General features: G+C 41.9%; 1 protein-coding gene across 1 annotated transcript in view; it reads right to left on the bottom strand.

Annotated features, from left to right (window-relative positions):
* Positions 1 to 24,078, bottom strand: part of TDRD9 (tudor domain containing 9) — a 151,152-nt gene that overhangs the window by 116,547 nt on the left and 10,527 nt on the right. The window contains exon 2 of the mRNA XM_073349793.1: positions 16,601 to 16,701. Within this exon, the coding sequence (XP_073205894.1) occupies positions 16,601 to 16,701 (101 nt within the window). The remainder of the gene's footprint in view (positions 1 to 16,600; positions 16,702 to 24,078) is intronic.

The raw sequence follows: 24,078 nt of genomic DNA, 5'->3' as shown, positions 1-24,078 counted from the left end.
GAAGAACATAAAATCTTTTGATGCGCACGTCACCAAGGCACATGTAGAGTAAAAGACAGAGTAAATGCTAGCTTCAGAACAGGTGGAAAAAACCCAAGAACACCTGCTCTGTAGGTAAATACTTTTATGGAAGTGCAATTAGATATTATGGGTGAAAACCCAGCCTTACTGAAGTCAAGGGTAGAGCTCCCATTGACTTCAGAAGGGTCAGGATTTCACTCTAAGTCAGGGGTTCCCAACGCACTGCACCCAAAGCATTGCCGTTTCTCAGCGACATTTCGGCAGCGATGCTTCCGCCTGTTGCCACTTTTTGGCAGAGGCATTTCTGCGGTGGGGTGTCTGGCGCCCGCCACAGTCTTCTGGGAATAGCAATATGCTATTCCCAGAAGAAAGGTTGGGGACCACTGCTCTAAGTCATAAAATTCACTTATATGAACAGGCAAAGAATAACTTTCCCAGTTTCGTTGCTTTTCTGAGGAATAATGACTATGAATGTTTTCACAGAACACAGATTAGATTATAAACTCTGATATTATAGATGTTTTATTATAGAAGAGATTATAAATAAATCTCTTTCTATGCATTTGTAACATATCTATTATTATACTGGTAACATCGAACATATCAGAATTCAGAGCTAAACAAGACAATTATACAAGAAGCAGCACTGAGAGTTTTTGTTAGGCACTTCTAGAATAGTTTTGACTGTCAATAGGAACTCTCCACAAACAATCCTTCCCATAATGTGGAAAGGATACAGAGAAGCCTAGACTCTACATAATACATGAGATCAATAGGTCCAGATAATTGCTATGTACTCGTTCAGCTGGCATCAACAAAATATGGACAAGACAGAAGTTAGTATCAAAACAAGAGTCCTTAAAGAATATTAACATTGTCCTTTTCTAAAAGACTTTTTGGACAGGATTCTAAATATATTCCCCAGGAAAACTCACATGTAGCATTCTGTCACAACAACATGATGCAAAGGATAACTGGCTGCCTTCTGGCACATTCAAAGATGTCACTACTGAGACGTCAGTAGCTCTGCATGATTTGACCAACACTGGAAGAAGTCTCAAGCTGTTAGGGAAATGCTTATGGCATCAGTGTATTTAAACCATTGTTCCTAAAATAATGTTGCTTTTAAGCTATTTAAGATATTTCTATGTAATAATTTTATTACACTCAGTACTGAAAAACAAAATAACAGCACCCTGTTAAAAATATAAAGGACACAAGCACGAAAGTCCAATTCCAAAAGTAAAGAAGGGAATTAAAGGAAAAGGTAATAAATATAGATGTGGTGGTAGCTTTAAGGACAAGTTTTTAAAAGAAGCTTTATGGTACTCCTTAAGAGTGGGAAGGGATGGAAAAAGATGGCATGAGTTCTACACTCTAGGGCTTAACATAGCAAACGCACAATATATTGCAAATTTAGACACAATGGCAGAATCCTTATAAGTCAGTGGTTCTCAAACTTTTGTACTGGTGACCCCTTTCACATAGCAAGCCTCTGAGTGCAACCCCCCTTATAAATTACAAACACTTTTTAAATATATTTAACACCATTATAAATGCTGGAGGCAAAACAGGGTTTGGGGTGAAGGCGGACAGCTCGCAACCCCCCCATGTAGTAACCTTGTAACCCCCTGAGGGGTCCCGACCCCCAGTTTGAGAATCCCTGTTATAAGTGGTAGGTGCAGTATTGACAGATAACTGTGCTAACCCCAATCTCAACAAACAGATCTTCAATATAGCCAGAGCCAATACTAGTAATGGCTTTAATAACCATAAGACTACACATATATATTGAGCAACAGGAAGATCAAATTAACCTTGAGGGATAACATTTCAAATTTCTTAATGATTACACACAACAGGAAAATGTATCAAGTTTCCCTTCAAGTCATAAGGTCCACAGATCAATTTACACACTTTAGCTACTTGCAGAAGCAGACCAGTCAGTCATTGGCAGCCAGGGAATAACCCACCCAAAGAATTTCCTTCCAATTGAGGTAACTTCTATAGCCAAGACAATTCAAGTCTACTTTCCTAAATCACAGAGAGCATTAAATACACTAATACTTTTAATACACATTAAAAGCACAATAATTTCTCCTACTGCAGAATATGGGAAATCTCATAACGATAATAAACCCAAATCTTGGATGTAAAGTCCCTTCTCCAGTCTGTAGGATCCACTGTCTCTGGAATGGGCCAGATTTCTAGACTCTGATTTGAAGATAGGAAACTTTCAGGTACAAACTGATAAATTTCTCTATTCTTCTTTGTGCTAAGGTCCATACATCCCTTACAATAGGATTTAATGGCAGTATTTCCAGGGTATAAAACAGGATTATCCTTTAAAGGTGGACATCCAGAATAAGTTAGAGCATATATAAATTACGAACAAAAAAGTTTTAAAAAGGTTCCAAAGTCAATAAATTCAGCAGTTGGAAAATTCCAGAATTAAGGTTGCCTGTGAAACCTTATGATTCATTATGATAGCATGGGACCACAAAATTAACAGACTGCATTATAACGCATACTCTCAAGGGGGCAGAATTAAGATTGCACAGGCAACCCTCATTCGAGCATTTAACTTTTAAAATGCTTGCCTTTCTAAACTTAATAATGTTCTTTCATCGTAGCTTTGCACATTTAATTTCCTAGATTTTTAACAGAGTAAACTGAAAAGGATAGAAAAATCCATCAGGTGGCACCACAATAACATCCACATGGTTTATCAGCAGGCTGGAACCTTTAAATCAGTAGTTCCCAACCTTTCCAGACTATCATACCCCTTTCAGAATTATGATTTATCTTGCGTATGCACAAGTTTCACCTCACTTAAACTACTTGCTTACAAAATCAGACATATAAAAAAGTGAGACAGCACACTATTACTGAAAAATTGCTTACTTTCTCGTCTTTACCATATAATTATAAAATAAATCAATTGGAATATAAATGTTGTGATTACATTTTAGTGTACAATACATAGAGCAGTATAAACAAGTCACTGTCACTCTCGTTACAGTGTGTATGGCAACACCCATTGTTTCATGTTCTTTGTGTATATAAATCTCCCCACAATATTTTCCACTGCATGCATCTGATGAAGTGAGCTGTAGCTCACGAAAGCTTATGCTCTAATAAATTTGTTAGTCTCTAACGTGCCACAAGTACTTCTTTTCTTTTTAATAGCAGGTTGTCATCCTCTATGTGCATCAGCACCAGAAGAAGCTGACAGCTTGCGAAATGGGTTTCACAGATTGCTGACAGAAGAGGAATGTTGAGAATTAGGAAACTTGGATTCCATTCCTTGCCCTGGAAGGGGGTGTGCCCTAGTGCAGTAGTTCTCAACCCGGGGGCTGGGGCCCCTTAAGGGGCCTCGAGCAGGTTTCAGGGGGGCCTTTAAGCAGGGCCAGCATTAGACTCACTGGGGCCCAGGGCAGAAAGCCAAAGCCCCATTGGGCTGAAGCTCAGGTCTCTGAGCCCCACCACCCAGGGCTGAAGCTGAAGCCTGAGCAATGTAGCTTTGTGGGGGGCCCTGTGGCATGGGGCCCCAGGCATTTGCCATGCTTGCTACCCCCTAACACCAGCCCTGGCTTTTATATGCAGAAAACTAGTTATTGTGGCCACAGGACCCTCCCCACCCCTACTGGACCCCTCCCCAAAGCCCTGCCCCGCCTCTTCCCCAAGAGCGCTGTGTTCCTCCTCCCCCCCCCCCCCCAGCATTTGCCACATGAAATAGCTGTTTGGCAGGGCAAGCACTGGGGGGGGGGGCGGAGAGAAGGACGCAGTGGCGCGCTCAGGGGAGGCGGCGGCGGAGCGGAGGCAGAGTTGAGCTGGGGCGGAGTGGGGAGCTGCCAGTGGGTGCACAGCACCCACCTAATTTTTCCCCATGGGTGCTCCAGCCCCAGAGCACCCACGGAGTCGGCGCCTATGATTGTGGCACAGGTGGGCCATGGAGTTTTTATAGCATGTTGGAGGAGCCTCAGAAAGAAAAAAGGTTGAGAACCTCTGCCCTATTGGGCACAGACTTCTGCTCATTTCCCCCAATCTCAATCCCTTTGACACCACTGCCTCCAACCTGCTCCTGTCTCAGTCTTCTTGCCTACCCAGTCTTCACTACTCAAGCTTCTAGTCACAGCCCTCGGCTCCAACAAATCTCATATTCACCCTCCATACCCACTCTCCCAGTCATCCCCATCTCCACATCTCTCCCCTTCCCTTCCCCAGACAGTCCCAGCTCGTCATCCAATCTGTTTCCTCCCATTCCAACTGGCTTCCTGTGTCCTGTCCCTGATTCCTTATCCAATATCAGCCCCCGCAGGTCCTTGTCCCAGTTTCTTTTTCCAGAGCTCCCCAGTTCTCCCTCAGCACCCCATTACCATGACAAATTAGTCTCTTCTCTCCCAAATCCCCATTTCCCACACCATCTGTTCCTAGTCATTTTCCTTTCCAGACAGTCTCGCTCATCCTATCCCAATGCTTCCACTCCCCAGCCAATTGGCTTCTAGTCCCATCCCCACCATTTCCCTCATCAGATTCTAGTCCCAGTCCCCACCCCATCCCCAATTCTCAGTCACAATTTCTCTCCCCCACGCCCTCCAGCCCGAATCTCACCAGATTTCTTGTCCCAATCTACCTCTTTCCATCTTTCTTAGTTCCTTCTGCCTTGGAATCCGATAGCTTCCACTTCCATGCTGCATGGGTGCAAGCGGGGGTGGGAGAAAGAGGAGAAGGCGAGGGGAGGGCACACAGACAACGAGAGAGAGACACGCTCTGTGCTCTCAGTTCCAGTGCCTGGCCCCACCCTGATCCAAAGCAGCTCAGAGCAGCCATTGAAGGAAAAGTCCTTCTTAGCCACGTTAGCTCAATTGGTCTATGTGGATGGAACACATGCAGCCTGGTCAGCACTAGGAGCAGTGAGAGACAGCGAGGATGAAATCTTCTGAGGTTTTAATTATTAAGCTCTAGCAAGTCTCTACTGACTATGTGTCAACAGCAATTTTTCAAAGACTTATAACTTGACCAAATTTGTCCAGATTTTAAAGGGACTGGTCAAAGGCACATCCGTGACACACAGTCCCTCCTCCAAAAACATGGGGGTACTTAAGCATTTATAAAAAGAGGTTGTCAGATTTTTAAAAAAAATTGGGCAACACACTGTATTTCCCGAGCCTCGTTCTTGGAAACAAATATTTTGGCTGAAATTTAACAAACAAACAAATAAAAAGTACTTCAGGCTGAGGCAGACACCTGTCTGAAAATTTCAGCTCAAACGGTTAGAGTTTGGCAAAAGGTATAAGCAACTGAAAATCAAGTCTTATAATGTGAAGTATTGGGCAACCGTAATAAAAGGTGGTGCTATCAGTACACTCTAGTATCTCCTCAACTTTGCTTGGGCACTGGCGATTGGAGAAATTTTCTTTCTTTGGTAGAGGTTAATACTGGCTAAGAATGGACAACAAATACGCAGAATTTGGTGAATCTTCTGTATTAACAGCCAGTGGGCAGCAGCTCAGAATACAGGAGACATGACTGCTCTGCCTAAACATTTTCAGTGCTCCTAAGGACTTAACTTTGATGCTTAACTGATGGAAAAATATTTCTTGAATTTACTTAGGGAATGAATACTATGACAATTGTGAGGTTTACCTGTCTGAATTAAAGTACAATATCAGATCTCATTAGAGAAAATTCCGAGTTTCCAATCAGATGAGGTTTTTTATTTGAGTTACATTGGGAAGACCTCTATAATTGATAGGAAGTATAACACTTTCTGCTAGGGTTCAATCCGGATAGAGCTGTAAGGAGCAGAATGAGGTTTCAAGTTTGGGCTCTATGATCTTGAAGGGCTGGAATAAGGCTGATGTCCTGAAAAGCATTTAATGATGGCATTTGTACAAAACCTTTTTTTGTGATCATGCTGAGACAATAATATTACGGAGTTGATTTTGGATGTAATACAATGTCCAAGTAAAAAGATCAAGTCCTCATAGGGGAACTTAAAGCTGTGTTACACTGATTTAACAAGGTACTTAAACTATGGACTTTGCTCCAGCCACAAGAATAAACTTTATTTGTTAACTTTTCTTTCAGTCATGTATTCATTTTAAACCTGTCTGGTCCCAGATGGAGGGTTGGTCTTGCAATAGCAGACCTCATCTGTGAAATAGACACATCCAAAGATCCAGTGTGAGGTCAAACAAGCTTGAGAGCCATCTTCAGCCAGAAAGGCATAAAACAGTATTATTGCCATTCTTATTCCTGATCTGGGGAGCAGTGGAAAAGTGGAAAGACATAACAGGGGCCTTGCCCAGCTTTGCGAGAGGTCATTCACGACCTCATATCCTGGATCCTGAAGCACAGGGAAGTTACAGAGCACTTTACTGTTTCCAGATACAAAGCAGTCACAAAGCAGTCACAAACCAGCCCAAACTGACTCATGATGAGCAAGATATTTCTTGGTGCAGGAGCCACTTTGTTAATTTTACTTCTGCCATACAAGTTGTCAGGGTTCCCTCCCCACTCTGAACTCTAGGGTACAGATGTGGGGACCCGCATGAAAGACCCCCTAAGCTTATTTCTACCAGCTTAGGGTAAAACTTCCCCAAGGCACAAACTCTTTGCCCTTGGAGGGTACGCTGCCACCACCAACTGATTTAACAAAGAAGCAGGGAAAGGACCACTTGGAGTTCCTATTCCCCCAAAATATCCCCCCAAGCCCTTACACCCCCTTTCCTGGGGAGGCTTGGGAATAATATCCTAACCAATTGGTTACAAAGTGATCACAGACCCAAACCACTGGGTCTTAGGACAACAGAGAAATCAGTCAGGCTCTTAAAAGAAACAGAACTTTATTAGAAAGAAAGAAGCACCTCTGTAAAATTAGAAGGGAAGCTAATCTCACAGGGCAATCAGATTTAAAACACAGAGGATTTCCCTCTGGGCAAAAACTTTAAAGTTACAAAAAAGAAAACCAGGAATACACCTTCCCCTCAGCACAGAGAAAATCACAAGCCAAAACAAAAGTAAACTAACACATTTCCTTGCTAGTAGTTACTAATTCTAATGGCGTTGGACTGCTTGCTTTCTTGATCTCTCTCCTGCAAGCACACAGAACAGACAGACAAAAGCCTTCCCCCCCACAGATTTGAAAGTATCTTGTCCCCTTATTGGTCCTTTTGGTCAGGTGCCAGCCAGGTTACCTGAGCTTCTTAACCCTTTACAGGTAAAAGGATATTGTGCCTCTGGCCAGGAGGGATTTTATAGTACTGTATACAGGAAGGTTGTTACCCTTCCCTTTATATTTATGACATAAGTGTTCATCTCCACTTCTGTGGGCAGTAAACATAGACAGGAAACTTTGATCTGCCCATGGGAGGAGAATTTCTCTCTAAGGTAGTGCTGATCATCAGGGATCTTAGTTTTCCAGCTCCACCAATCATTATAATAAAATATAATTGCAATTATTGCTATTTGTATTTCTTAGAAATATTTGGTATATGTCTGTATTCTATATTTTCAGAAAATGGGGGGGGGTGTAAATGCACAAAAATGCTGGAACGATCCAGTCACAGTGCATTATTCCTGTATTGCTGTCGATAGCCCTGTTGTTTCACCCTCTTGTTTTTGTTTCTTTTCATTCAGTTTATGTTTAGTGCTTTCCATGTGTTCTACAACTGTCTGCCTTCTAACAATCTACAGTCTTGCTACATAGAGTACAGAACAGCACAGCACATTACCATCAACGTGAAATTTGTCCTTGCCAAACTCAGTGACACGGTCTTCAGGGGTATTTTTTGAAGTTTCAGCATCTTTTCATAACTTTAATTACTCACATCTGGAGGCTAACGTGTAATTTCAAATGCATTAAAACATAAACCCCTATATGCTGTTGAGTAACTTCTATACGCCAGAATCAGTTTATTAGAATATGGTTAGCTATGTACATTTTAAAAAATTCAAAAAAAATCAACCACAAAGAGGGGGAAGTTGCGTGCATTGGATAAGTGATAGTGGTACTTTCTATAAAATTTAGTTAATATATGATGTTTTTTCAAAAATATAAAAACTAAAGATGGTCTGTAAAAATGCAAATTCCACGTTTTTCCAAGGCAAACGGATTTATAGGATCTCTGCTGATCATGTTCTTCCAAGGTTGTGATGAAAACTCTATCAGACACATTAACAACTGCAACCAGAATAGATCTGTAATCCATGGAAGGAGCAGTTCTCTGAGGCTCGACTTATTTTGTTCCAGCTGGTGGACACTGCACTCTCTTTCTGGTGCCCATGTCCATTGAACTAAATCAGGAAGATCCCTAAAAAAAAAAAAAAAAAGTTCTCTGCATTCACCAGTTGTGGGAGCCGTCCATGAGATCAGAATTCCCAACAGGCTTCAATAAGAATTGGATTTTTGTTTCTGTGACACCACTTGTTTTCCATTATGGTCATCTTCATCTTCTGTGATGTTGTGCAGATGTGGGACCTTGTACCTAATAGGCCAAGGCTGATGATCAATCCTATGACTGACTTTCCTGGCACCATGGGTTTTTGTTTGTCCTGAATCCAAGATACTCCAGGAACTATATAATTGTGTAATTTGCTTCAGGTTTCTCTCTGTACAAAATGTTTACCAGAAGAAGTTACTCACCTTTTTCATTAACGATGGTTCTCCAAGATGTGTGTGCCTATGGGTGCTCCACTGTAGGTGTATCTGCACCCGATTGGAGATTTTACATAGCAGTGTCCATTCAGCCAAACATACACCCTCCCTCTCTCATGCACTGCCTCGAGGCTATCTAATGCTGCACAGGCAAACTGCTCTCAGTTCCTTCCCTACCACAGTGCCTCTGTTGGGGTGATGGATCTGTCTGTCATTTTGGGAGAGTAGCTGAGGAAGGGGTTGAAGAGGAATAGGATACATTGTTAGCTGTCTCAGATATAGGTACCACACTTATCTTGGCTGGGGGGGGGAAATAAATATAACTTTTGCTTTTTCCTGCCTTATTTTTAATAGGACCTTCAATATCAGAGGGAATGGAGGAAAGGCACACAGCAGCTCTCTGCCCCATTGAAGAAGGAAAGCATCTCCTTGCGACTGTTTTCCCCAGTCCAGCTCTGGAGCAGTAGCAGAGACATTTCTTGTTCTGATAAGTAGCAAACAGGTTTATTGCTGGAGTTCCCCATCAACAGAATAGGTTGTGGAGCTCTGTTGGATTCATTTTCCATTCGTGGTCGTGTGAGAAATTTCGGTCGAGACTGTCTGCTGTTATATTTTTATACTCCTGCCAGGTAAAGTGGCTGATATGAGCACATTGTGGTGGATGCACCAATTCCAGAGTTTTAGTGCTTCCGTGCAAAGGGAGGGTGATCTGGGGCCCCCTTCGTGATTTATGTAAAACATGCATGCTATGTTGTTCATCATGATTTTTGTGTAAGTATCCCTGAGGAATGCGAGAAAATGTTCGAAGGTATTTCTGACGGCTCTTAATTCCCAAAGGTCGATATGGAGAACAGTTTCCATAGGGGCCATTTGTCTTGAAGTTTGCAGTTGTTTAGGTGGGTTCCCCAGCCTATCAGAGAGGCATCTATTGTTCGAATCAGTGCTGATAGGGGATCCCTGAACAGACATTGGATGGGTCTTTCCATCATTCCAGGATGTGTATGACCCTGGAGGGTATTGACAGTGGCTTATTTAGCTTGTTGTTGTTTAGAGTGTAAACAGATCTGAGCCATGTCTGTAGACACCTCATGAGTAATCAGGCATGAGATATCACAAATGTCCACACCGCGATGTGCCCAAGAAGCTGAAGGCAATTTCTGGCTGGTGTTTGTGGGATGGCTTGAAAGGTCTCTATGAGACTGGTCAGGGTGTTGAATCTATGCAGTGGAAGGAACGCTCTCGCTTGCACTACATCGAGTTGGTCCCTAAAAACTCCAAAAGCTATACTGGAGTCAAAGATGATTTCTGGGCATTGAGTTGCAGTCTCAGTTGTGCAAATATGTGCATAGTTCTTTGGGTGGCTCATTGGGTGTCTTCAAAGGAATCGTCCAGATATGGGTAAATAACTATACCTAACGTTCATAGATGTGCCACTACAACAAGAGGACCTTGGAGAATATTCTGGGTGCGAACAAAAGCCAAATGGAAGCATTCTGTACTGGTAATGGTCCAAGCCAAAGGTAAATCAGAGGAATTTTCTTTGAGACAGTAGGATGGAGATGTCGAAGTAGGCATCCTGTAGGTCAAGGGCTGAAAACCAATCTCTCTGGAGATGGAATAATTGCTGCTAGTGTGATAATCTTGAATCTTTGCGCCTTCACATGGGTGTTTAGTGCTCTTTGATCTAATATGGGTCTCCCACCTCCTTTTCTCTTGGGAATCAGAAAATATCTGGAATAAAAGCCTTTGCCTCTGAGGTGAACAGGGACTGGTTCTGTGGCCCCTAGGCATAGCAGGTGGTCTATTTCCTGATGTAACACTCTCTTATGAGAAAAGTCCCTAAAGAGGGACAAGGGGAAGGGTGGTAAAGTGGACAGAGTAACCCTTAGAAATTATATCCATGACCCATTTGTTGGAAGTGATGTTTTCCCAATTCCAGAGAACGAGAGCTAGGTGACATCTGAAGGGATGTGGAAGGTCTGTATGCTGCAGCAAGTGGTTGCTAGGGGCCTCAACCAAGGCATCAGAATTGGTATTTTGAGATCGGGGGCTGAGACGTTCAAGAGTGACAGGCTGACTGCTTCTGCTTTGCATCATATGTCTTTTTCATTGTGGCTCACAGTATCACCGGTGGGGGTGACCGGGGTGGTCAGGATCTGTGAGATGGTTGTGAACTAAATTTTCTTTTCTGTCCTAGTACGTAAATTCCTAGAGAGTGCAGAGTGGTTCTGGAATCCTTTTAAGTGTGAAGTGATGCATCAATCTTGTCAGCAAAGAGTCTGAAACCCTCGAAAGGGAGGTCCTCAACCATTGTCTGCACTTCCTTCGGCAGCCCTGAGAGGTGTAATCACGAAGGCAGCCTCATTACCACCACCGTCGAAACTGAGAGGGTTATTGTATCCAAGGCGTCCAGTGTAGTCTGCAGCACTGTTCTTACTATCAGCTGGTGATGGCTCATAGGTAATGGCTTGATATTGTTCTTGTTGTGCTTCTGGCAAGTGGTCAATAAAGGTGCTGAGTTTTCTATAAATCATGGTCATACTTTGCCATTAAGGCTTGGTAGTTTGAAAACCTGAACTGCAGAGTTGCCGGGAAATATGCTTTCCTCCCATATAAGTCCAGCCTTTTCTAGTCTCTGTCATAAAGGGTTGATTTAGCATAGTGCTGCTTTCTTCGTGAATTAACAGCATCCATGAAATACAGTTAAGCTGAAGGTGCATAAAAAGAAAGTCTGCCTCTTTTGGGGGGTGGGGGTGGGGACAGGGACACATAGTACTTCTCGTATGCCCTTTTACCTGTTGGCACAATAGAGGCTGGTGTCTGCCATATAACTTGGCAGGATCTAAAAGCACCTCATTGACTGGATGGGCAATTCTTGAAGAGGAGGAGGTGGTGTGAAAAGTGTCCAGCAATTCGTGGTGGATGTCTTTCACCTCTTTGAGGGCAATTTGCAGTCTCTCAGCAACCCTCTTAGTGAAATCTTGAAAAAACTTAACACCATCGGCCAGTGATTGTGGTGAGAGCATCACCACCTCATCCAGTGAGGAGGAAAAGATATTTGCCAGTGGTGTAGTCTCCTCTTCTAGTCTGGCCACCTGCTACTCAAAAGTTTCCTCCTGAAATTCTGGGGCTCTGGACACAGTGACTGTAGGAGATTGCCTAGTAGACACTCTCTCTCTCTGTGTAGGAGACACTAGATGCTCGAGAAGCATGGTGTCTACAGGCTGCCCATGGGTCCCAATACAGCGACTGGTGCTAAGGAAAGAGCATGGGTGGCAGCACCCACAGATGGCCATAGCAGGAGGGTTGGAGATGGGCGTGTGAGTGTAGTCGGGAAAATCCTGATTGTTGTAATGATAAGGCATGGTGTGAGGCCAGAGAGAGGTTGTCGTCTTGGTCACTGTCTGACTCCTCACTGGAATAGGGTGGGGCAGATAAGAAAGCTGGAGGTGAATGTCCCAATGCCGCTAATGATTCTGGCAACCAGGACATGCTCAGTACTGTAGTCCTGGTACCAAGCAGCAAGGAGTCTGGCGTCTGACTGAGAACTCTGAAGTAGAGGGGAGGAGGGCGGGTCATGGAGCACCCATAAGGACACACATCTCAAAGAACTATCATCACTGCACAAGATGAGTAACTTCCTCCTCTTTTTTCAAATATTGTCCCTATGGGTGCTCCTCTGTATGTGACTTCACAGCAGTATCCCCTATCGTGGGCGGGGGCTTTGGAGTGGAATCTTTTATTGATAATACTGATGCTGCGAATTACACCTGACAGGACACGCACACAAATGCTGCGAATTACACCTGACAGGACACGCACAGTTCGAATCTAGGCTGAGGCACATAAACAAAGTCCACAACTGCAGAGTTCCCAAAAAACACTAAGTTTATTACGCTCGAGCGTGGTGCCCTCCTGCTAGCCAGTTGCCCTCGTGCATCGGAAACATTAGCCAATAAACAAATCCTTTTCTTATCTATCATCTATCCCTGCTTGGTGCATTCCTCGTGCTAAACCAGTATGTTAATTACACAGCATGGTCCTAAAGCCATGCATCAGTAACTTTTATTATCAGGATGGGAGGCCTCACATCAAAGGCCAGGAGACAGGGAGTTAGGGACTGACAAAAAAAAAAACAGATACTGGGAGTCAAGGCAGGCTGGAGACAAGGAGGAGGATTTTCACAGGAAAGCAGTATCTAAGGAACACGCCTCCTGGTGCATGATGTGCTTGTTTTTAGACAATGGTGGGCCCCAAACCAAAATGGAGTCACATGTGCTAACTTTTCCTTAACACTGTGGAGCTGTATATAGCTCCGAGGCAAAAGAGAGTGGCTATTTGACTCTGCATTAGCTCTCACTATCACTGGCAAAAAGGTATTTTCCTCCTGTTGTACTTCACAACCTGCTTGAACTTGCCATATGACCTGTATTCTATTATATAGTGTCTGGCATGGGTCAAGATTGTAAATGGACTTACTCAGTCGCCTTCGCTCTCCATACAGAAAAGATAGTTTGGACATTCCTAGCTACCCTCTCTTGCAATATGAAGGTACAGGGACATTCAATAAAATTGAAAAGCAGCAAATTTAAACCAAGAAGAAAGTGATCTCTCTTTACAAATGCAATGCAGTTAGCTACAACTGCAACAAGTTATCATTGAGCCCAACTGCTTAGCAGGAGTCAAAAAAGAGACTAGCCACTTATATGGATAACAAGAACATTCCACATTACAACAACAAAAAACAAGCTTTGAAAGGGATATAAACCCTCATGCTTTAGGTGCACACCAGCCAGTAACTAATTGTGGTTAGGAAGAAGCTTCTGCTCTGGAGAGGTTATTCCTTAAATGCCTATGGCAAGGTTTCATGAACCTTCCCTCTGGATCACTATGCTGAACTAGATGGACCACTCCACCAGTCTAATTCACTAGGATGATTCCCATATCCCTAAATCAAGTAAAACAAGTGCCACAAAAACAACTGTTAATTATAACTGAGTCTTAGCCCTCCTAAAATCGGCAGTCGTTAACATTTTACTATCCGTAAATTTTATTTTAAGATAGGTGCTTTGTTTGGCCTTTAAAAAAAACATTTATGATTGAGGTATTAATCTCACATTTCTCAAACTCAGACGCCGTTTTCCTTTTTAACACTATCCAGCCATAGGAATCTTGAATCTGCTTATTTGGAAGAAGTGGTGGCAGCCATATATTTCAAATGTCTTGAATGTTTTGTGATACAGAAAGTCTTGCTAGGTTTTTGCCACGTGGTCGCAGAATGCCACAGGCCGTCTTCTAGTTCCATCACTATCCAGTCTGCTTAGTTTCCCCGCAATTTATACCATACAGCTGGGGGCAGAACACTGATCAGAAGAGATTGACTGCAACACAGGAATCTGCATGAACTGAGCTCCCACACCATGACAAAGTGGAACAGTACGAAAAGACAAGAGAGAAATAACTGGAGAGCATCCATATGCTATTCTGTGTTTTTATTTATATTCAGTGGGATAATTAATAAATGCTGTTTCAGTAAGTGATAAGTTAAAGGAGGGATGTAACTATTTATAGTATATTGAGGGTATAAACATGAAGGAGAAGTTTTAGGGCAGACCAAGAAAACAGAAATAGGAGAAATGGAAGAATATTAGGAAAAGATAAATTTAGCAGGCAGAATATCAGAAAAGATTTCTCAGCTGGAATATATAAACTTCCTATTTCTTTCATGAAAAGTATTGCAAGCACCAATCTCTTTTAAAAATAAATTGGTGAAACCACTAGAAAATATACTTTAGGTAGAAATCTTGTGTTAGCAAGGGAAAAGGTGTACAAATGACAAATATTTGTCTATAATCACTATTAATATATAATGGCATAACTAGGCATTCTGCAATTAAAGGACTATTTAGCTAATTTCTTTTATGAAACTTCACATACTGGGGCCAACTTGATGCCCTCTCACCTAGTCACTGAAAGAGATGAGAAGACTAGGGCATACACTGTATCTTTATCAAAAAAAGGGCTGTCCTGCATTAACTTATTCTGAGGTTAAGTAGCATGGTAACTGTTTGAAGCTGAGCTATCTTGAAATCCTAGTCAGTTTCACACTCCTATCAGAACTGCTGGGAAAGTGGTGCAGTCAAATTTCCCTCTACTAAGGGCATTTTGAAGGGGGAGACACACATACATAGAAATAAATTGAAGCGGATGACAGCAGTGCAGGAAAAGAGGCCAAGAGAAACAACAATCAATTGGATTGGTAACTGGAACAATACAGAATAAAGAGTTAATTTCGATATTAGTAACTTGTAAGACGCCCCATTGTATTAATTTTGATTGATTAAATGAGCCAAGCAAGTCAAAGGTACTAATGAGACGCAGTCATTGTACAACTCTAAACAGTCCTGATTAAGGTTTTGAGCACAGAGACCTCGACATGCTTAGTCCTATGGCAAGCATACCATTACATTTTTAAAAAACTTTTATTAAAGATACAGAAAAAGGAAAAACAGTTAGTATTTGAAATGTAAGTATTAATTAAGACTTTCATTTTAACAATATTCCTTATTCATTTTCACTTTAGCTATAGAGTTTTCAAAAGGAAAAAATCCTTGGACAGTTTTTCCGATAGTATTAAAGAGGGTAATAACTGTCCTTTTGGGGGGCAGAGTGGAAGAAGAAAAGTCAGTTGAGAGAACTGGACTTTAACAGCTCCAGACCATGCTTCCTAGGGGGAAAAAAAAAAAAAACACATAAAAGGGAAGAGCAAAGAACAGCAAAGATAGAAAATGCAGCTTTTGTCTCTGGTGCTGATTCCTATTTGCAACCTCACTGCTAGAGAAACACAGCCCAGTCTCATCAACCACTTCAAAACCTCACAAATTTTTACCAGTATCAGGGCTATTTAGGGGATTGCTTTAGCTGCTTCTTTGGTCATGAGGCTTTCACCAGTGTTGCAAAGGATACAGTCTTGTCTCGCTATGCCAGACTCTTTAATTTAAAAAGAGATGGCAAAAAGATACAAAAGAAGAAATACGGTGGGTGAGGGAAGCATGGCAGGGGGTGGACAAAGCCTCACATTCCAGGCAGTGTTCAGGATTTAGCCAAAGCCAGTGGAGGTGGCAATGTCATCTGGGTCCCTCTCTCTGGCCTGTACATCCCTCAGGCTCAGGTTAGAGAAGGCCCAACGGTCTGATGGTGAATCCCAAGGTCCCAGGCCACAGTGGAAGTGGCAGCCATTATGGTGAAGCTCACTCTTTCCAGTCCACCAGTCTCCCAGCCAGCCTACTTGAGTCTCTCCCCAAAAAAAGCCACAAAGAAAAGTGATAGGGACAAGAGCCCATTCTCTCATTTTATCTACCAATTAGGCTTAATTTACAACCCACCAACTTTGGGCCATTAGTTTCCAGTCCCACACGCCTTTTGTTTACCAGGCATGACATCTCAACACAGTGCTCGAGTTATATCAGTAGGCCTTTTTGTTTGGACTAATTCAGTCCATCTTCCATTTGTAGCTTTTTCCATCAACATTTGTTACAGATGATTGGAATATTTTATATTTAGTCCACTTTCCAACAGTTGGACTTACAATTGGGGGCTTACTAGGCCCAAAATATTACCACAAACCATCTCTTTAAGTATACATGGAAAAACCTTCTCACACAAATATATGCATATATTGCAATCCTAAATTAAATATATATAACCTTATTAAAGCGCACTGTATCTGTGCACTTGCATCTGCACACAACCCACTTATACACGTAAGTCAACTGTTCACTTGTTAATACCAGTCCATCCTTAAACAAAATACAACAAATGCAGACATAATATGTCACAAACAGACCACACAGTTTAAGCTCTTTGCTCTTTGCCCACTCCTGATCCTAATGTTAAAAAAAAACATTCACTGTTCACCTGGTCCAAAGTGAACGCTGTCACATTTGTCCAGTTCTTGCGCCTCCAGTTTTCTGTACTTTTCAATATATTCAGCTCCAGCGTTCTCTTTGTAATGTACCCTGAAAAAGAAATGAAAACAAGTTAATGTATCCTTTCTAGCCTCAAGGAAAAGGGTAAACAAATCTCTGGGACAACAGGGTTACTCAATAACTTCAGGGCCTCCACATCATGCTATGGCAGGATCTACCCTACAGAATGCACCACCCAGGCAGCAATGTTGTCCCTGGTACTTAGATGCTATCCTGGTTATGGCACCACATTTTCTGAACATCTTTACGTTCTGAATTCTAACCCCCCGAGTGACCAATAATGGTGGGGGGAGGAGGGCTGACCATTTAGTCCTAATTTTCCCATCAAAATAGAAATTAAGATTTCTTTTGGACAAAAAGCCCAGGTAATTCTGCCAAGAAAGGATTAAACAGAACACTATTATTCTTTTTTAATATCCATCTTGCATGATTTTCTGGAGGTAGAATAGTAACATGAGAAAATATGATCATATTTGCAGCCTTAACGAAGTTTGTTATCCTTGAGATAAAAAAAGGGTGGGGGGGTTTTGTTTTGTTTTTGCAGGGAGGAGGTAGAACAACACTATTAACAAGCATTAGATCAATGGCCTCACTTGAAATCCTAAAAGTTATATTAGTTATGTCTAAGAATCAGGAATATACCTTCTACATCCTGCCAATTCATAAAGTATTCTGTTCTACATAACACATAGCAAACAATATGAACAAGAAGAAAAGGAGTACTTGTGGCACCTTAGAGACTAACAAATTTATTTTAGCATAAGCTTTCGTGAGCTACAGCTCAATTCATCAGATGCATTCATTGGAAAATACAGTGGGGAGATTTATATACATAGTGTCAAAGTTTGACTCAGACTCACAATGTATCAGACCACTCTGTTTTATTAGCAAAGCTGCTCTGCTAATACATTTAGAAGTGAGCCCCCCGAGTGGGGCTTGTGTCTTTTAATTTATACAGTTTTTTGGAGAACAAGTTACAGAGAAGTTACAGACAAAAGAAGAAAAAGATTTTAGTCACCACCCTTTGAGATCCTGAGACCAGTCACGTATCTTCAATTACCTGCCACCCTTAACAATCTCCTTTAACAGCTTCCAGTTAACTTAAATAATTGCCCTTCACACCTTCCATTCTGATGCCTGCTTCTCAGACGTGCTGGCTCTATCTTAATTGCTTCTCCATTCAAAAGCTAACTGTCCCTACGTGTACTCCCTCAGATACTTTGTAACATGTTTTGGCATGCCCTCTCATATACAATGTATCCAGCATGTCCCCTTACACAATGTTATACTTCCACAATAGAGAACATGAAACCATGGGTGTTACCATACTCACTGTAAGGAGAGTGATCACTTAAGGTGAGATATTACCAGCAGGAGAGCACGGGGGAGGAGGGGTGACACACCTTTTGTAGTGATAATCAAGGTGGCCATTTCCAGCAGTTGACAAGAACGTGTGAGGAACAGTGGGGGGGAACAAACATGGGGAAATAGTTTTACTCTGTGTAATGACCCATCCACTCCCAGTCTCTATTCAAGCCTAAGTTAATTGTATCCAGTTTGCAAATTAATTCCAATTCAGCAGTCTCTTGTTGGAGTCTGTTTTTGACATTTTTTTTGGTTGAAGTATTGCCACTTTTAGGTTTGTAATTGAGTGACCAAAGAGATTGAAGTGTTCTCCCTCTGGTTTGTGTCCATATATTCTTTTACATAGAGACTGTCCAGTTTGGCCAATGTACATAGCAGAGGGGCATTGCTGGCACATATCACATTGGTAGATGTGCAGGTGAACGAGCCGCTGATAGTGTGGCTGATGTGATTAGGCCCCATGATGGTGCCCCCTGAATAGATATGTGGGCACAGTTGGCAACAGGTTTTCTTGCAAGGATAGGTTCCTGCGTTAGTGGTTCTGTTGTGTGGTGTGTGGTTGCTGGTGAGTATTTGCTTCAGGTTGGGGGGCTGTCTGTAAGCAAGGACTGGCCCGTCTCCCAAGATCTGTGAGAGTGATGGGTTGTCCTTCAGGATAGGTTGTAGATCCTTAATAATGCGTTGGAGAGGTTTTAGTTGGGGGCTGAAGGTGATGGTTAGTGGCGTTCTGTTACTTTCTTTGTTGGGCCTGTCCTGTAGTAGGTGACTTCTGGGTACTCTTCTGGCTCTGTCAATCTGTTTCTTCACTTCAGCAGGTGGATACTGTAGTTCTAAGAACGCTTGATAGAGATCTTGTAGGTGTTTGTCTCTGTCTGAGGGGTTGGAGCAAATGTGCGGTTGTATCGTAGAGCTTGGCTGTAGACAATGGATCGTGTGGTGTGGTCTGGATGAAAGCTGGAGCCATGTAGGTAGGAAAAGCGGTCAGTAGGTTTCCGGTATAGGGTGGTGTTTATGTTACCATCGCTAATTAGCACTGTAGTGTCCAGGAAGTAGATCTCTTGTGTGGACTGGTCCGGGCTGAGGTTGATGGTGGGATGGAAATTGTTGAAATCATGGTGGAATTCCTCAAAGGCTTCTTTTCCATGGGTCCAGATGATGAAGATGTCATCAATGTAGCGCGAGTAGGGGCATTAGGGGACGAGAGCTGAGGAAACGTTGTTCTAAGTCAGCCATAAAAATGTTGGCATACTGTGGGGCCATGCGGGTACCCATAGCAGTGCCGCTGAGTTGAAGGTATACATTGTCCCCAAATGTGAAATAGTTATGGGTGAGGACAAAGTCACAAAGTTCAGCCACCAGGTTTGCCGTGACATTATCGGGGATACTGTTCCTGACGGCTTGTAGTCCATCTTTGTGTGGAATGTTGGTGTAGAGGGCTTCTACATCCATAGTGGCCAGGATGGTGTTGTCAGGAAGATCACCGATAGATTGTAGTTTCCTCAGGAAGTCAGTGGTGTCTCGAAGATAGCTGGGAGTGCTGGTAGCATAAGGCCCGAAGAGGGAGTCTACATAGCCAGACAATCCTGCTGTCAGGGTGCCAATGCCTGAGAAGATGGGGCGTCCAGGATTTCCAGGTTTATGGATCTTGGGTAGCAGATAGAGTACCCCCAGGTCGGGGCTCCAGGAGCGTGTCTGTGCGGATTTGTTCTTGTGCTTTTTCAGGGAGTTTCTTGAGCAAATGCTGTAGTTTCTTTTGGTAACCCTCAGTAGGATCAAAGGGTAATGGCTTGTAGAAAGTGGTGTTGGAGAGCTGCTGAGCAGCCTCTTGTTCATATTCTGACCTATTCATGATGACAACAGCACCTCCTTTGTCAGCCTTTTTGATTATGATGTCAGAGTTGTTTCTGAGGCTGTGGATGGCATTGTGTTCTGCACGGCTGAGGTTATGGGGCAAGTGATGTTGCTTTTCCACAGTTTCAGCCCGTGCATGAACAAGCTGCCTTCTGGATCCCCTCCGAAACAAGAGCAGCAGATGTACAGTAAAGAATTTAAAAGTTTGAATAACTAAAAGTGAACAATTTGGCTTATTGTTGGAGTGATACATCAAAATCTACACAGCAAAAAAAGTTTTAGTGATAATTCCTTTCTAATAATGGCTGTTTGGCTTGCTTGGACTACAAAATAATTAGTCTGTCATCAGTTTCAATCATTCTGCTCCCTTCCCAGTCTACCATTTCAGTTTCTTGTCTACCCCAGCCCACCACCACAAACCCATAAATCAAAACTATGTTCTGGCAATTAAATACTACTGCAAGCACTCTGCACCCGCTGCTACTTCTGTTTAGTCCATTGCTAATCTCAGTCCACTGTTAGTTCAAACCATATTCCAATGACGTTCTCACAGAAACACTTTGTTGTACGATCATCTAGTCTATACATTTCCTTGGCCCGAACAATCAAGCAGAACAGTGGGACCACTCACCCCAGGGCAGCTGCAGGGGGTTCCCCCACCAGGGCCGGGAGTTGCAGGGCTGCTGGCTGGGAGTTCCAGCCCCAGGGGAAAAAATGTCATGGAGGTCAATGGAAGCCATGGATTCCATGACCTCCGTGACACAATCGTAGCCTTAGTTATACGCAATTGAAAACAGTGCCTTACATAGGAAGTGTTAAGCAACCTTAATTATAGGGAATACTAATGCCCTCACCTATAATACAAATGCTCTATGATCTGTCATGGCTGTCTGTGGTTGGAACATAACATGTTAGTATATACCAATGAAGCCCTAAATAGCCTGTGACCTGCCTATTTTTAGAAATACTTTAGATCAGTGGATGAGCCTGAGCTGGAGCTTCCTTGGCCTCAAAGGATATGTCTACACTGCAGTTAGATACCTGCAGCTGCTCCGTGCCAGCTGGCTTGGGCAGTTCAACTGCATTGTAGATGTTCAGATTCAGGCTGAAACCTTGGCCCTAGGACCCTGTGGGGTGGGTAGTTCCCAGAGCTCTAGCTGCACACGGAGCCTAAACATCTACACCACAATTAAACAGCCCCTTATTCTGGACTCCATGAGCCTCCGTCAGGGGCCCACTGCAGGAGTCTAACAGCAGGCAGACTTAACCAAAGAGAAGTCTGGCTGGCAAGATGTACTCTATGAAGGCACCTGGGTGATGTTTAAGGGGAAATATTTACGGAAGGTGGGATACTTTTCCTCATTTACCTTTTGCTATATGATTTAAATACTGTCATTTTTGCAGGGCTGGTACTGATTTTATTTTTTTCACTGTTTTCAACTGTTTTTAAATAACTTATTGGCACATGTTTGGAACAGACACCTTTGTGGTAGTATTATAAATCCAAACAATATAAAAAAAATTAATGTCAAATGAACAAAATACAACTGTCATTTCAGAAGAATTACTAGAAGGGAAACACAGTTTAACACGAGAAATTGTTGGCACATTCAGCTGTAAATGCTCTCAATGCACTGAGGGTGCCTTGCTTTAAATAAATTCAGCAAGAGAAAGGTCTTCCTTTACTTGAAGCTATAAAATGACCTCCAATAGGTCAACCAGGCAAACATAACAAAAGGAAATCACTCAGTAAATTTTAAATTAGAAGACTCTTTTGAAATATCAGACAAAACAGACTCTTTTGAACAGTTTTCACAATGGAAAAAATGACAAAGCTCAGCCACTATTACATTAATATGCCAGGCCCAACTAAAGGAAAATGTCTTGTTTAATGAAACATACTAAAATATTTATATACACTGAATATAGTGCGTTTTAGGTGCTAGTATTTTAAAAATTGTTAAATACAAAGATGTATACATAATGACGTTCCCTGAAAAATAACTGATTCCCCCAACAAGTGCTTGACCTATGAAGAGAATGTTAAGCATAATGGCAAGCAAAAATTGTTAAGGATGTGTCCTTTTAAGGAGGAAGATACTTTCTGGGGAAGAAGCAAGAGACTGTAATTTTCCACTTAATACAACTCTGTTTGTGGAGAAGGAAAAAAAAACCAAACAAACAATCTGCAACTGTTCCAGTCTTGGATTTGCCATTAATTTCACCTTAAAAAAGATGTGAATGCACCTTAAATTGGATACCATGCATAAGCTTAATCAGAATAGTTAGTGAACGATCACAAACAAAGTGTTCTTGGATGAGGTTTACAAAAAACACTTAACTGTCATGTTTCTGATACACTTATTTTTCCCACTTTAATTTCCATATTTCATTCACCAGAACACTGCTGTTAGTATGGGACTAAGAGTTATACTTAAAAACTAATGTGATTCACTTTCTAGATCAAAAAAGAAATGGTCTGAACTAAGTTGTTGCTATTCAGTACAAGAATGCTCTCCCGCTTCTCTCCCAGTAGCATAGCTTCCTCTTTTCTCCTCTTCACACAAACCTCAGGAAAAAAGGACAGAAACCTAAAGCTGCAAAGGAATTGTTGTATAGGGAGCAGTACTACTACTTTAAAATTTTAGTATAATACACACAGACTGTTTCATGGCCTCTTTTCTGAAGCTAAAATAATGTGACACTTTACATAACTGAACATTTGCTATAACAGCGAATAACCTTCAACTAGGGTTTGCTGAAGGTCACAATAAAAGTGTCTTTCCTTTTACTGGCAGTTGATATTCAATACTTTGAGTTTGTAATCTTAACTACAAAGATATGCTAACTTAAAAGAAAATGTACAGCCAGTCAAAAGTCCTAATACTCAATCCTATAAGGCATGCAGAATGATTTTAGAAATTCAGCTTCAGGGCTTTATATTTACATTCTAAATAAAAAAAAACTGAAAATGGTAGCACTACAACAGGAAGCCACTAGTGGAAATATTACTGTTCTGAATTAGGGCAGTGTAGCCATCAAACACTGAGTTACACAATATAAAAGCTAAACTAAGGTAAGGATTTTTAAAAGAGTCAATGAGTTTTATGCTCTGAACTCCCTAAGGCTCTGTAACAATGGATTTTTCAAAATTTAAAAGACATACCATTTTCTCAAAATAAAAAGCTTTATATTTAAAAATATTAAATGACTGCACAGATGTTTCTCATGCTAGTTACTTAACTTTCCTCCTCTTAGGAAATTACAAGTCAAAAAAAAGTCCATTGGCACAACTACACGTTTCAGTTGAAGTATAAGCACCAAAAACCAAACCCCACCACAATATTTATATTTTGAAGAATGGAAAAGAAAACTTTTGGTTTCAGACAAAACAATTTAGTTTCAGTGTCTGAAAAGTAACAGCTTTTTACTATAACAATAGTTCTTTGAGACCTTCTGTATCCTGCCAACTCTACAGCAAAAGAAAGAGTAGCAGCCACTAACTCCAAGGAGAAAGCCACACACTCACCACAATAGCAGGCAACACCCCTGCTACTTAAAGAGGTTTGGGAGGGAAGGATGACCTTTGTGATCAGCGGAATCTTGGGATACCCTGCTGAGCTCTGTGGAATTGGCTTCCCCTTTGTGATCTCTGGGCTCCATCTTTTCTCCTCTGGTCTTTTGGTTCCACAGGACAATTTGGAAGAGCAACAGTATTCGCTCATGAACTACTCACTCAGGATACTAAAATGAGCTGTCACAGCAGGTTGTGTAACCCTTCATACCATAATTGTCCCTCTCCTTTCTTACATGCTTTAATAGGTCAAATCATTGAAATGTTTACATTTCAATTACTGTAACTCACCATACAAATTAATCCATCATAGAGATGCACAGAGCAGTTTCCCCCTCTCAAGCTATCGTTTCGGACTCTCTGCAGACATCTATATAGTGGGTACACACTGTTCATCTTTACAAGGTCTTCTTCACAAGCATAAGGCCAAGAAACTTTCATAAAACAAAAAGTGATCCTAGAGAACAAAGTAGCAGACTTCTAAGTTAAGTGTAACTCAGCCTAAATCAAGCCCTGGGAAGGAATGCTAACTTTGTAGGCCTGGCAGACTGTGCTAAATTCCAAAACAGCTACATGAAGGTTAGTGTCTAAAGGCCTCGGATTATAATACTGAAGCG

Source organism: Lepidochelys kempii, chromosome 6, assembly GCF_965140265.1.
Source record: "Lepidochelys kempii isolate rLepKem1 chromosome 6, rLepKem1.hap2, whole genome shotgun sequence".
NCBI classification, from domain to species: Eukaryota; Metazoa; Chordata; order Testudines; family Cheloniidae; genus Lepidochelys; species Lepidochelys kempii.
This window is presented reverse-complemented; position numbering and strand designations above follow the sequence as displayed.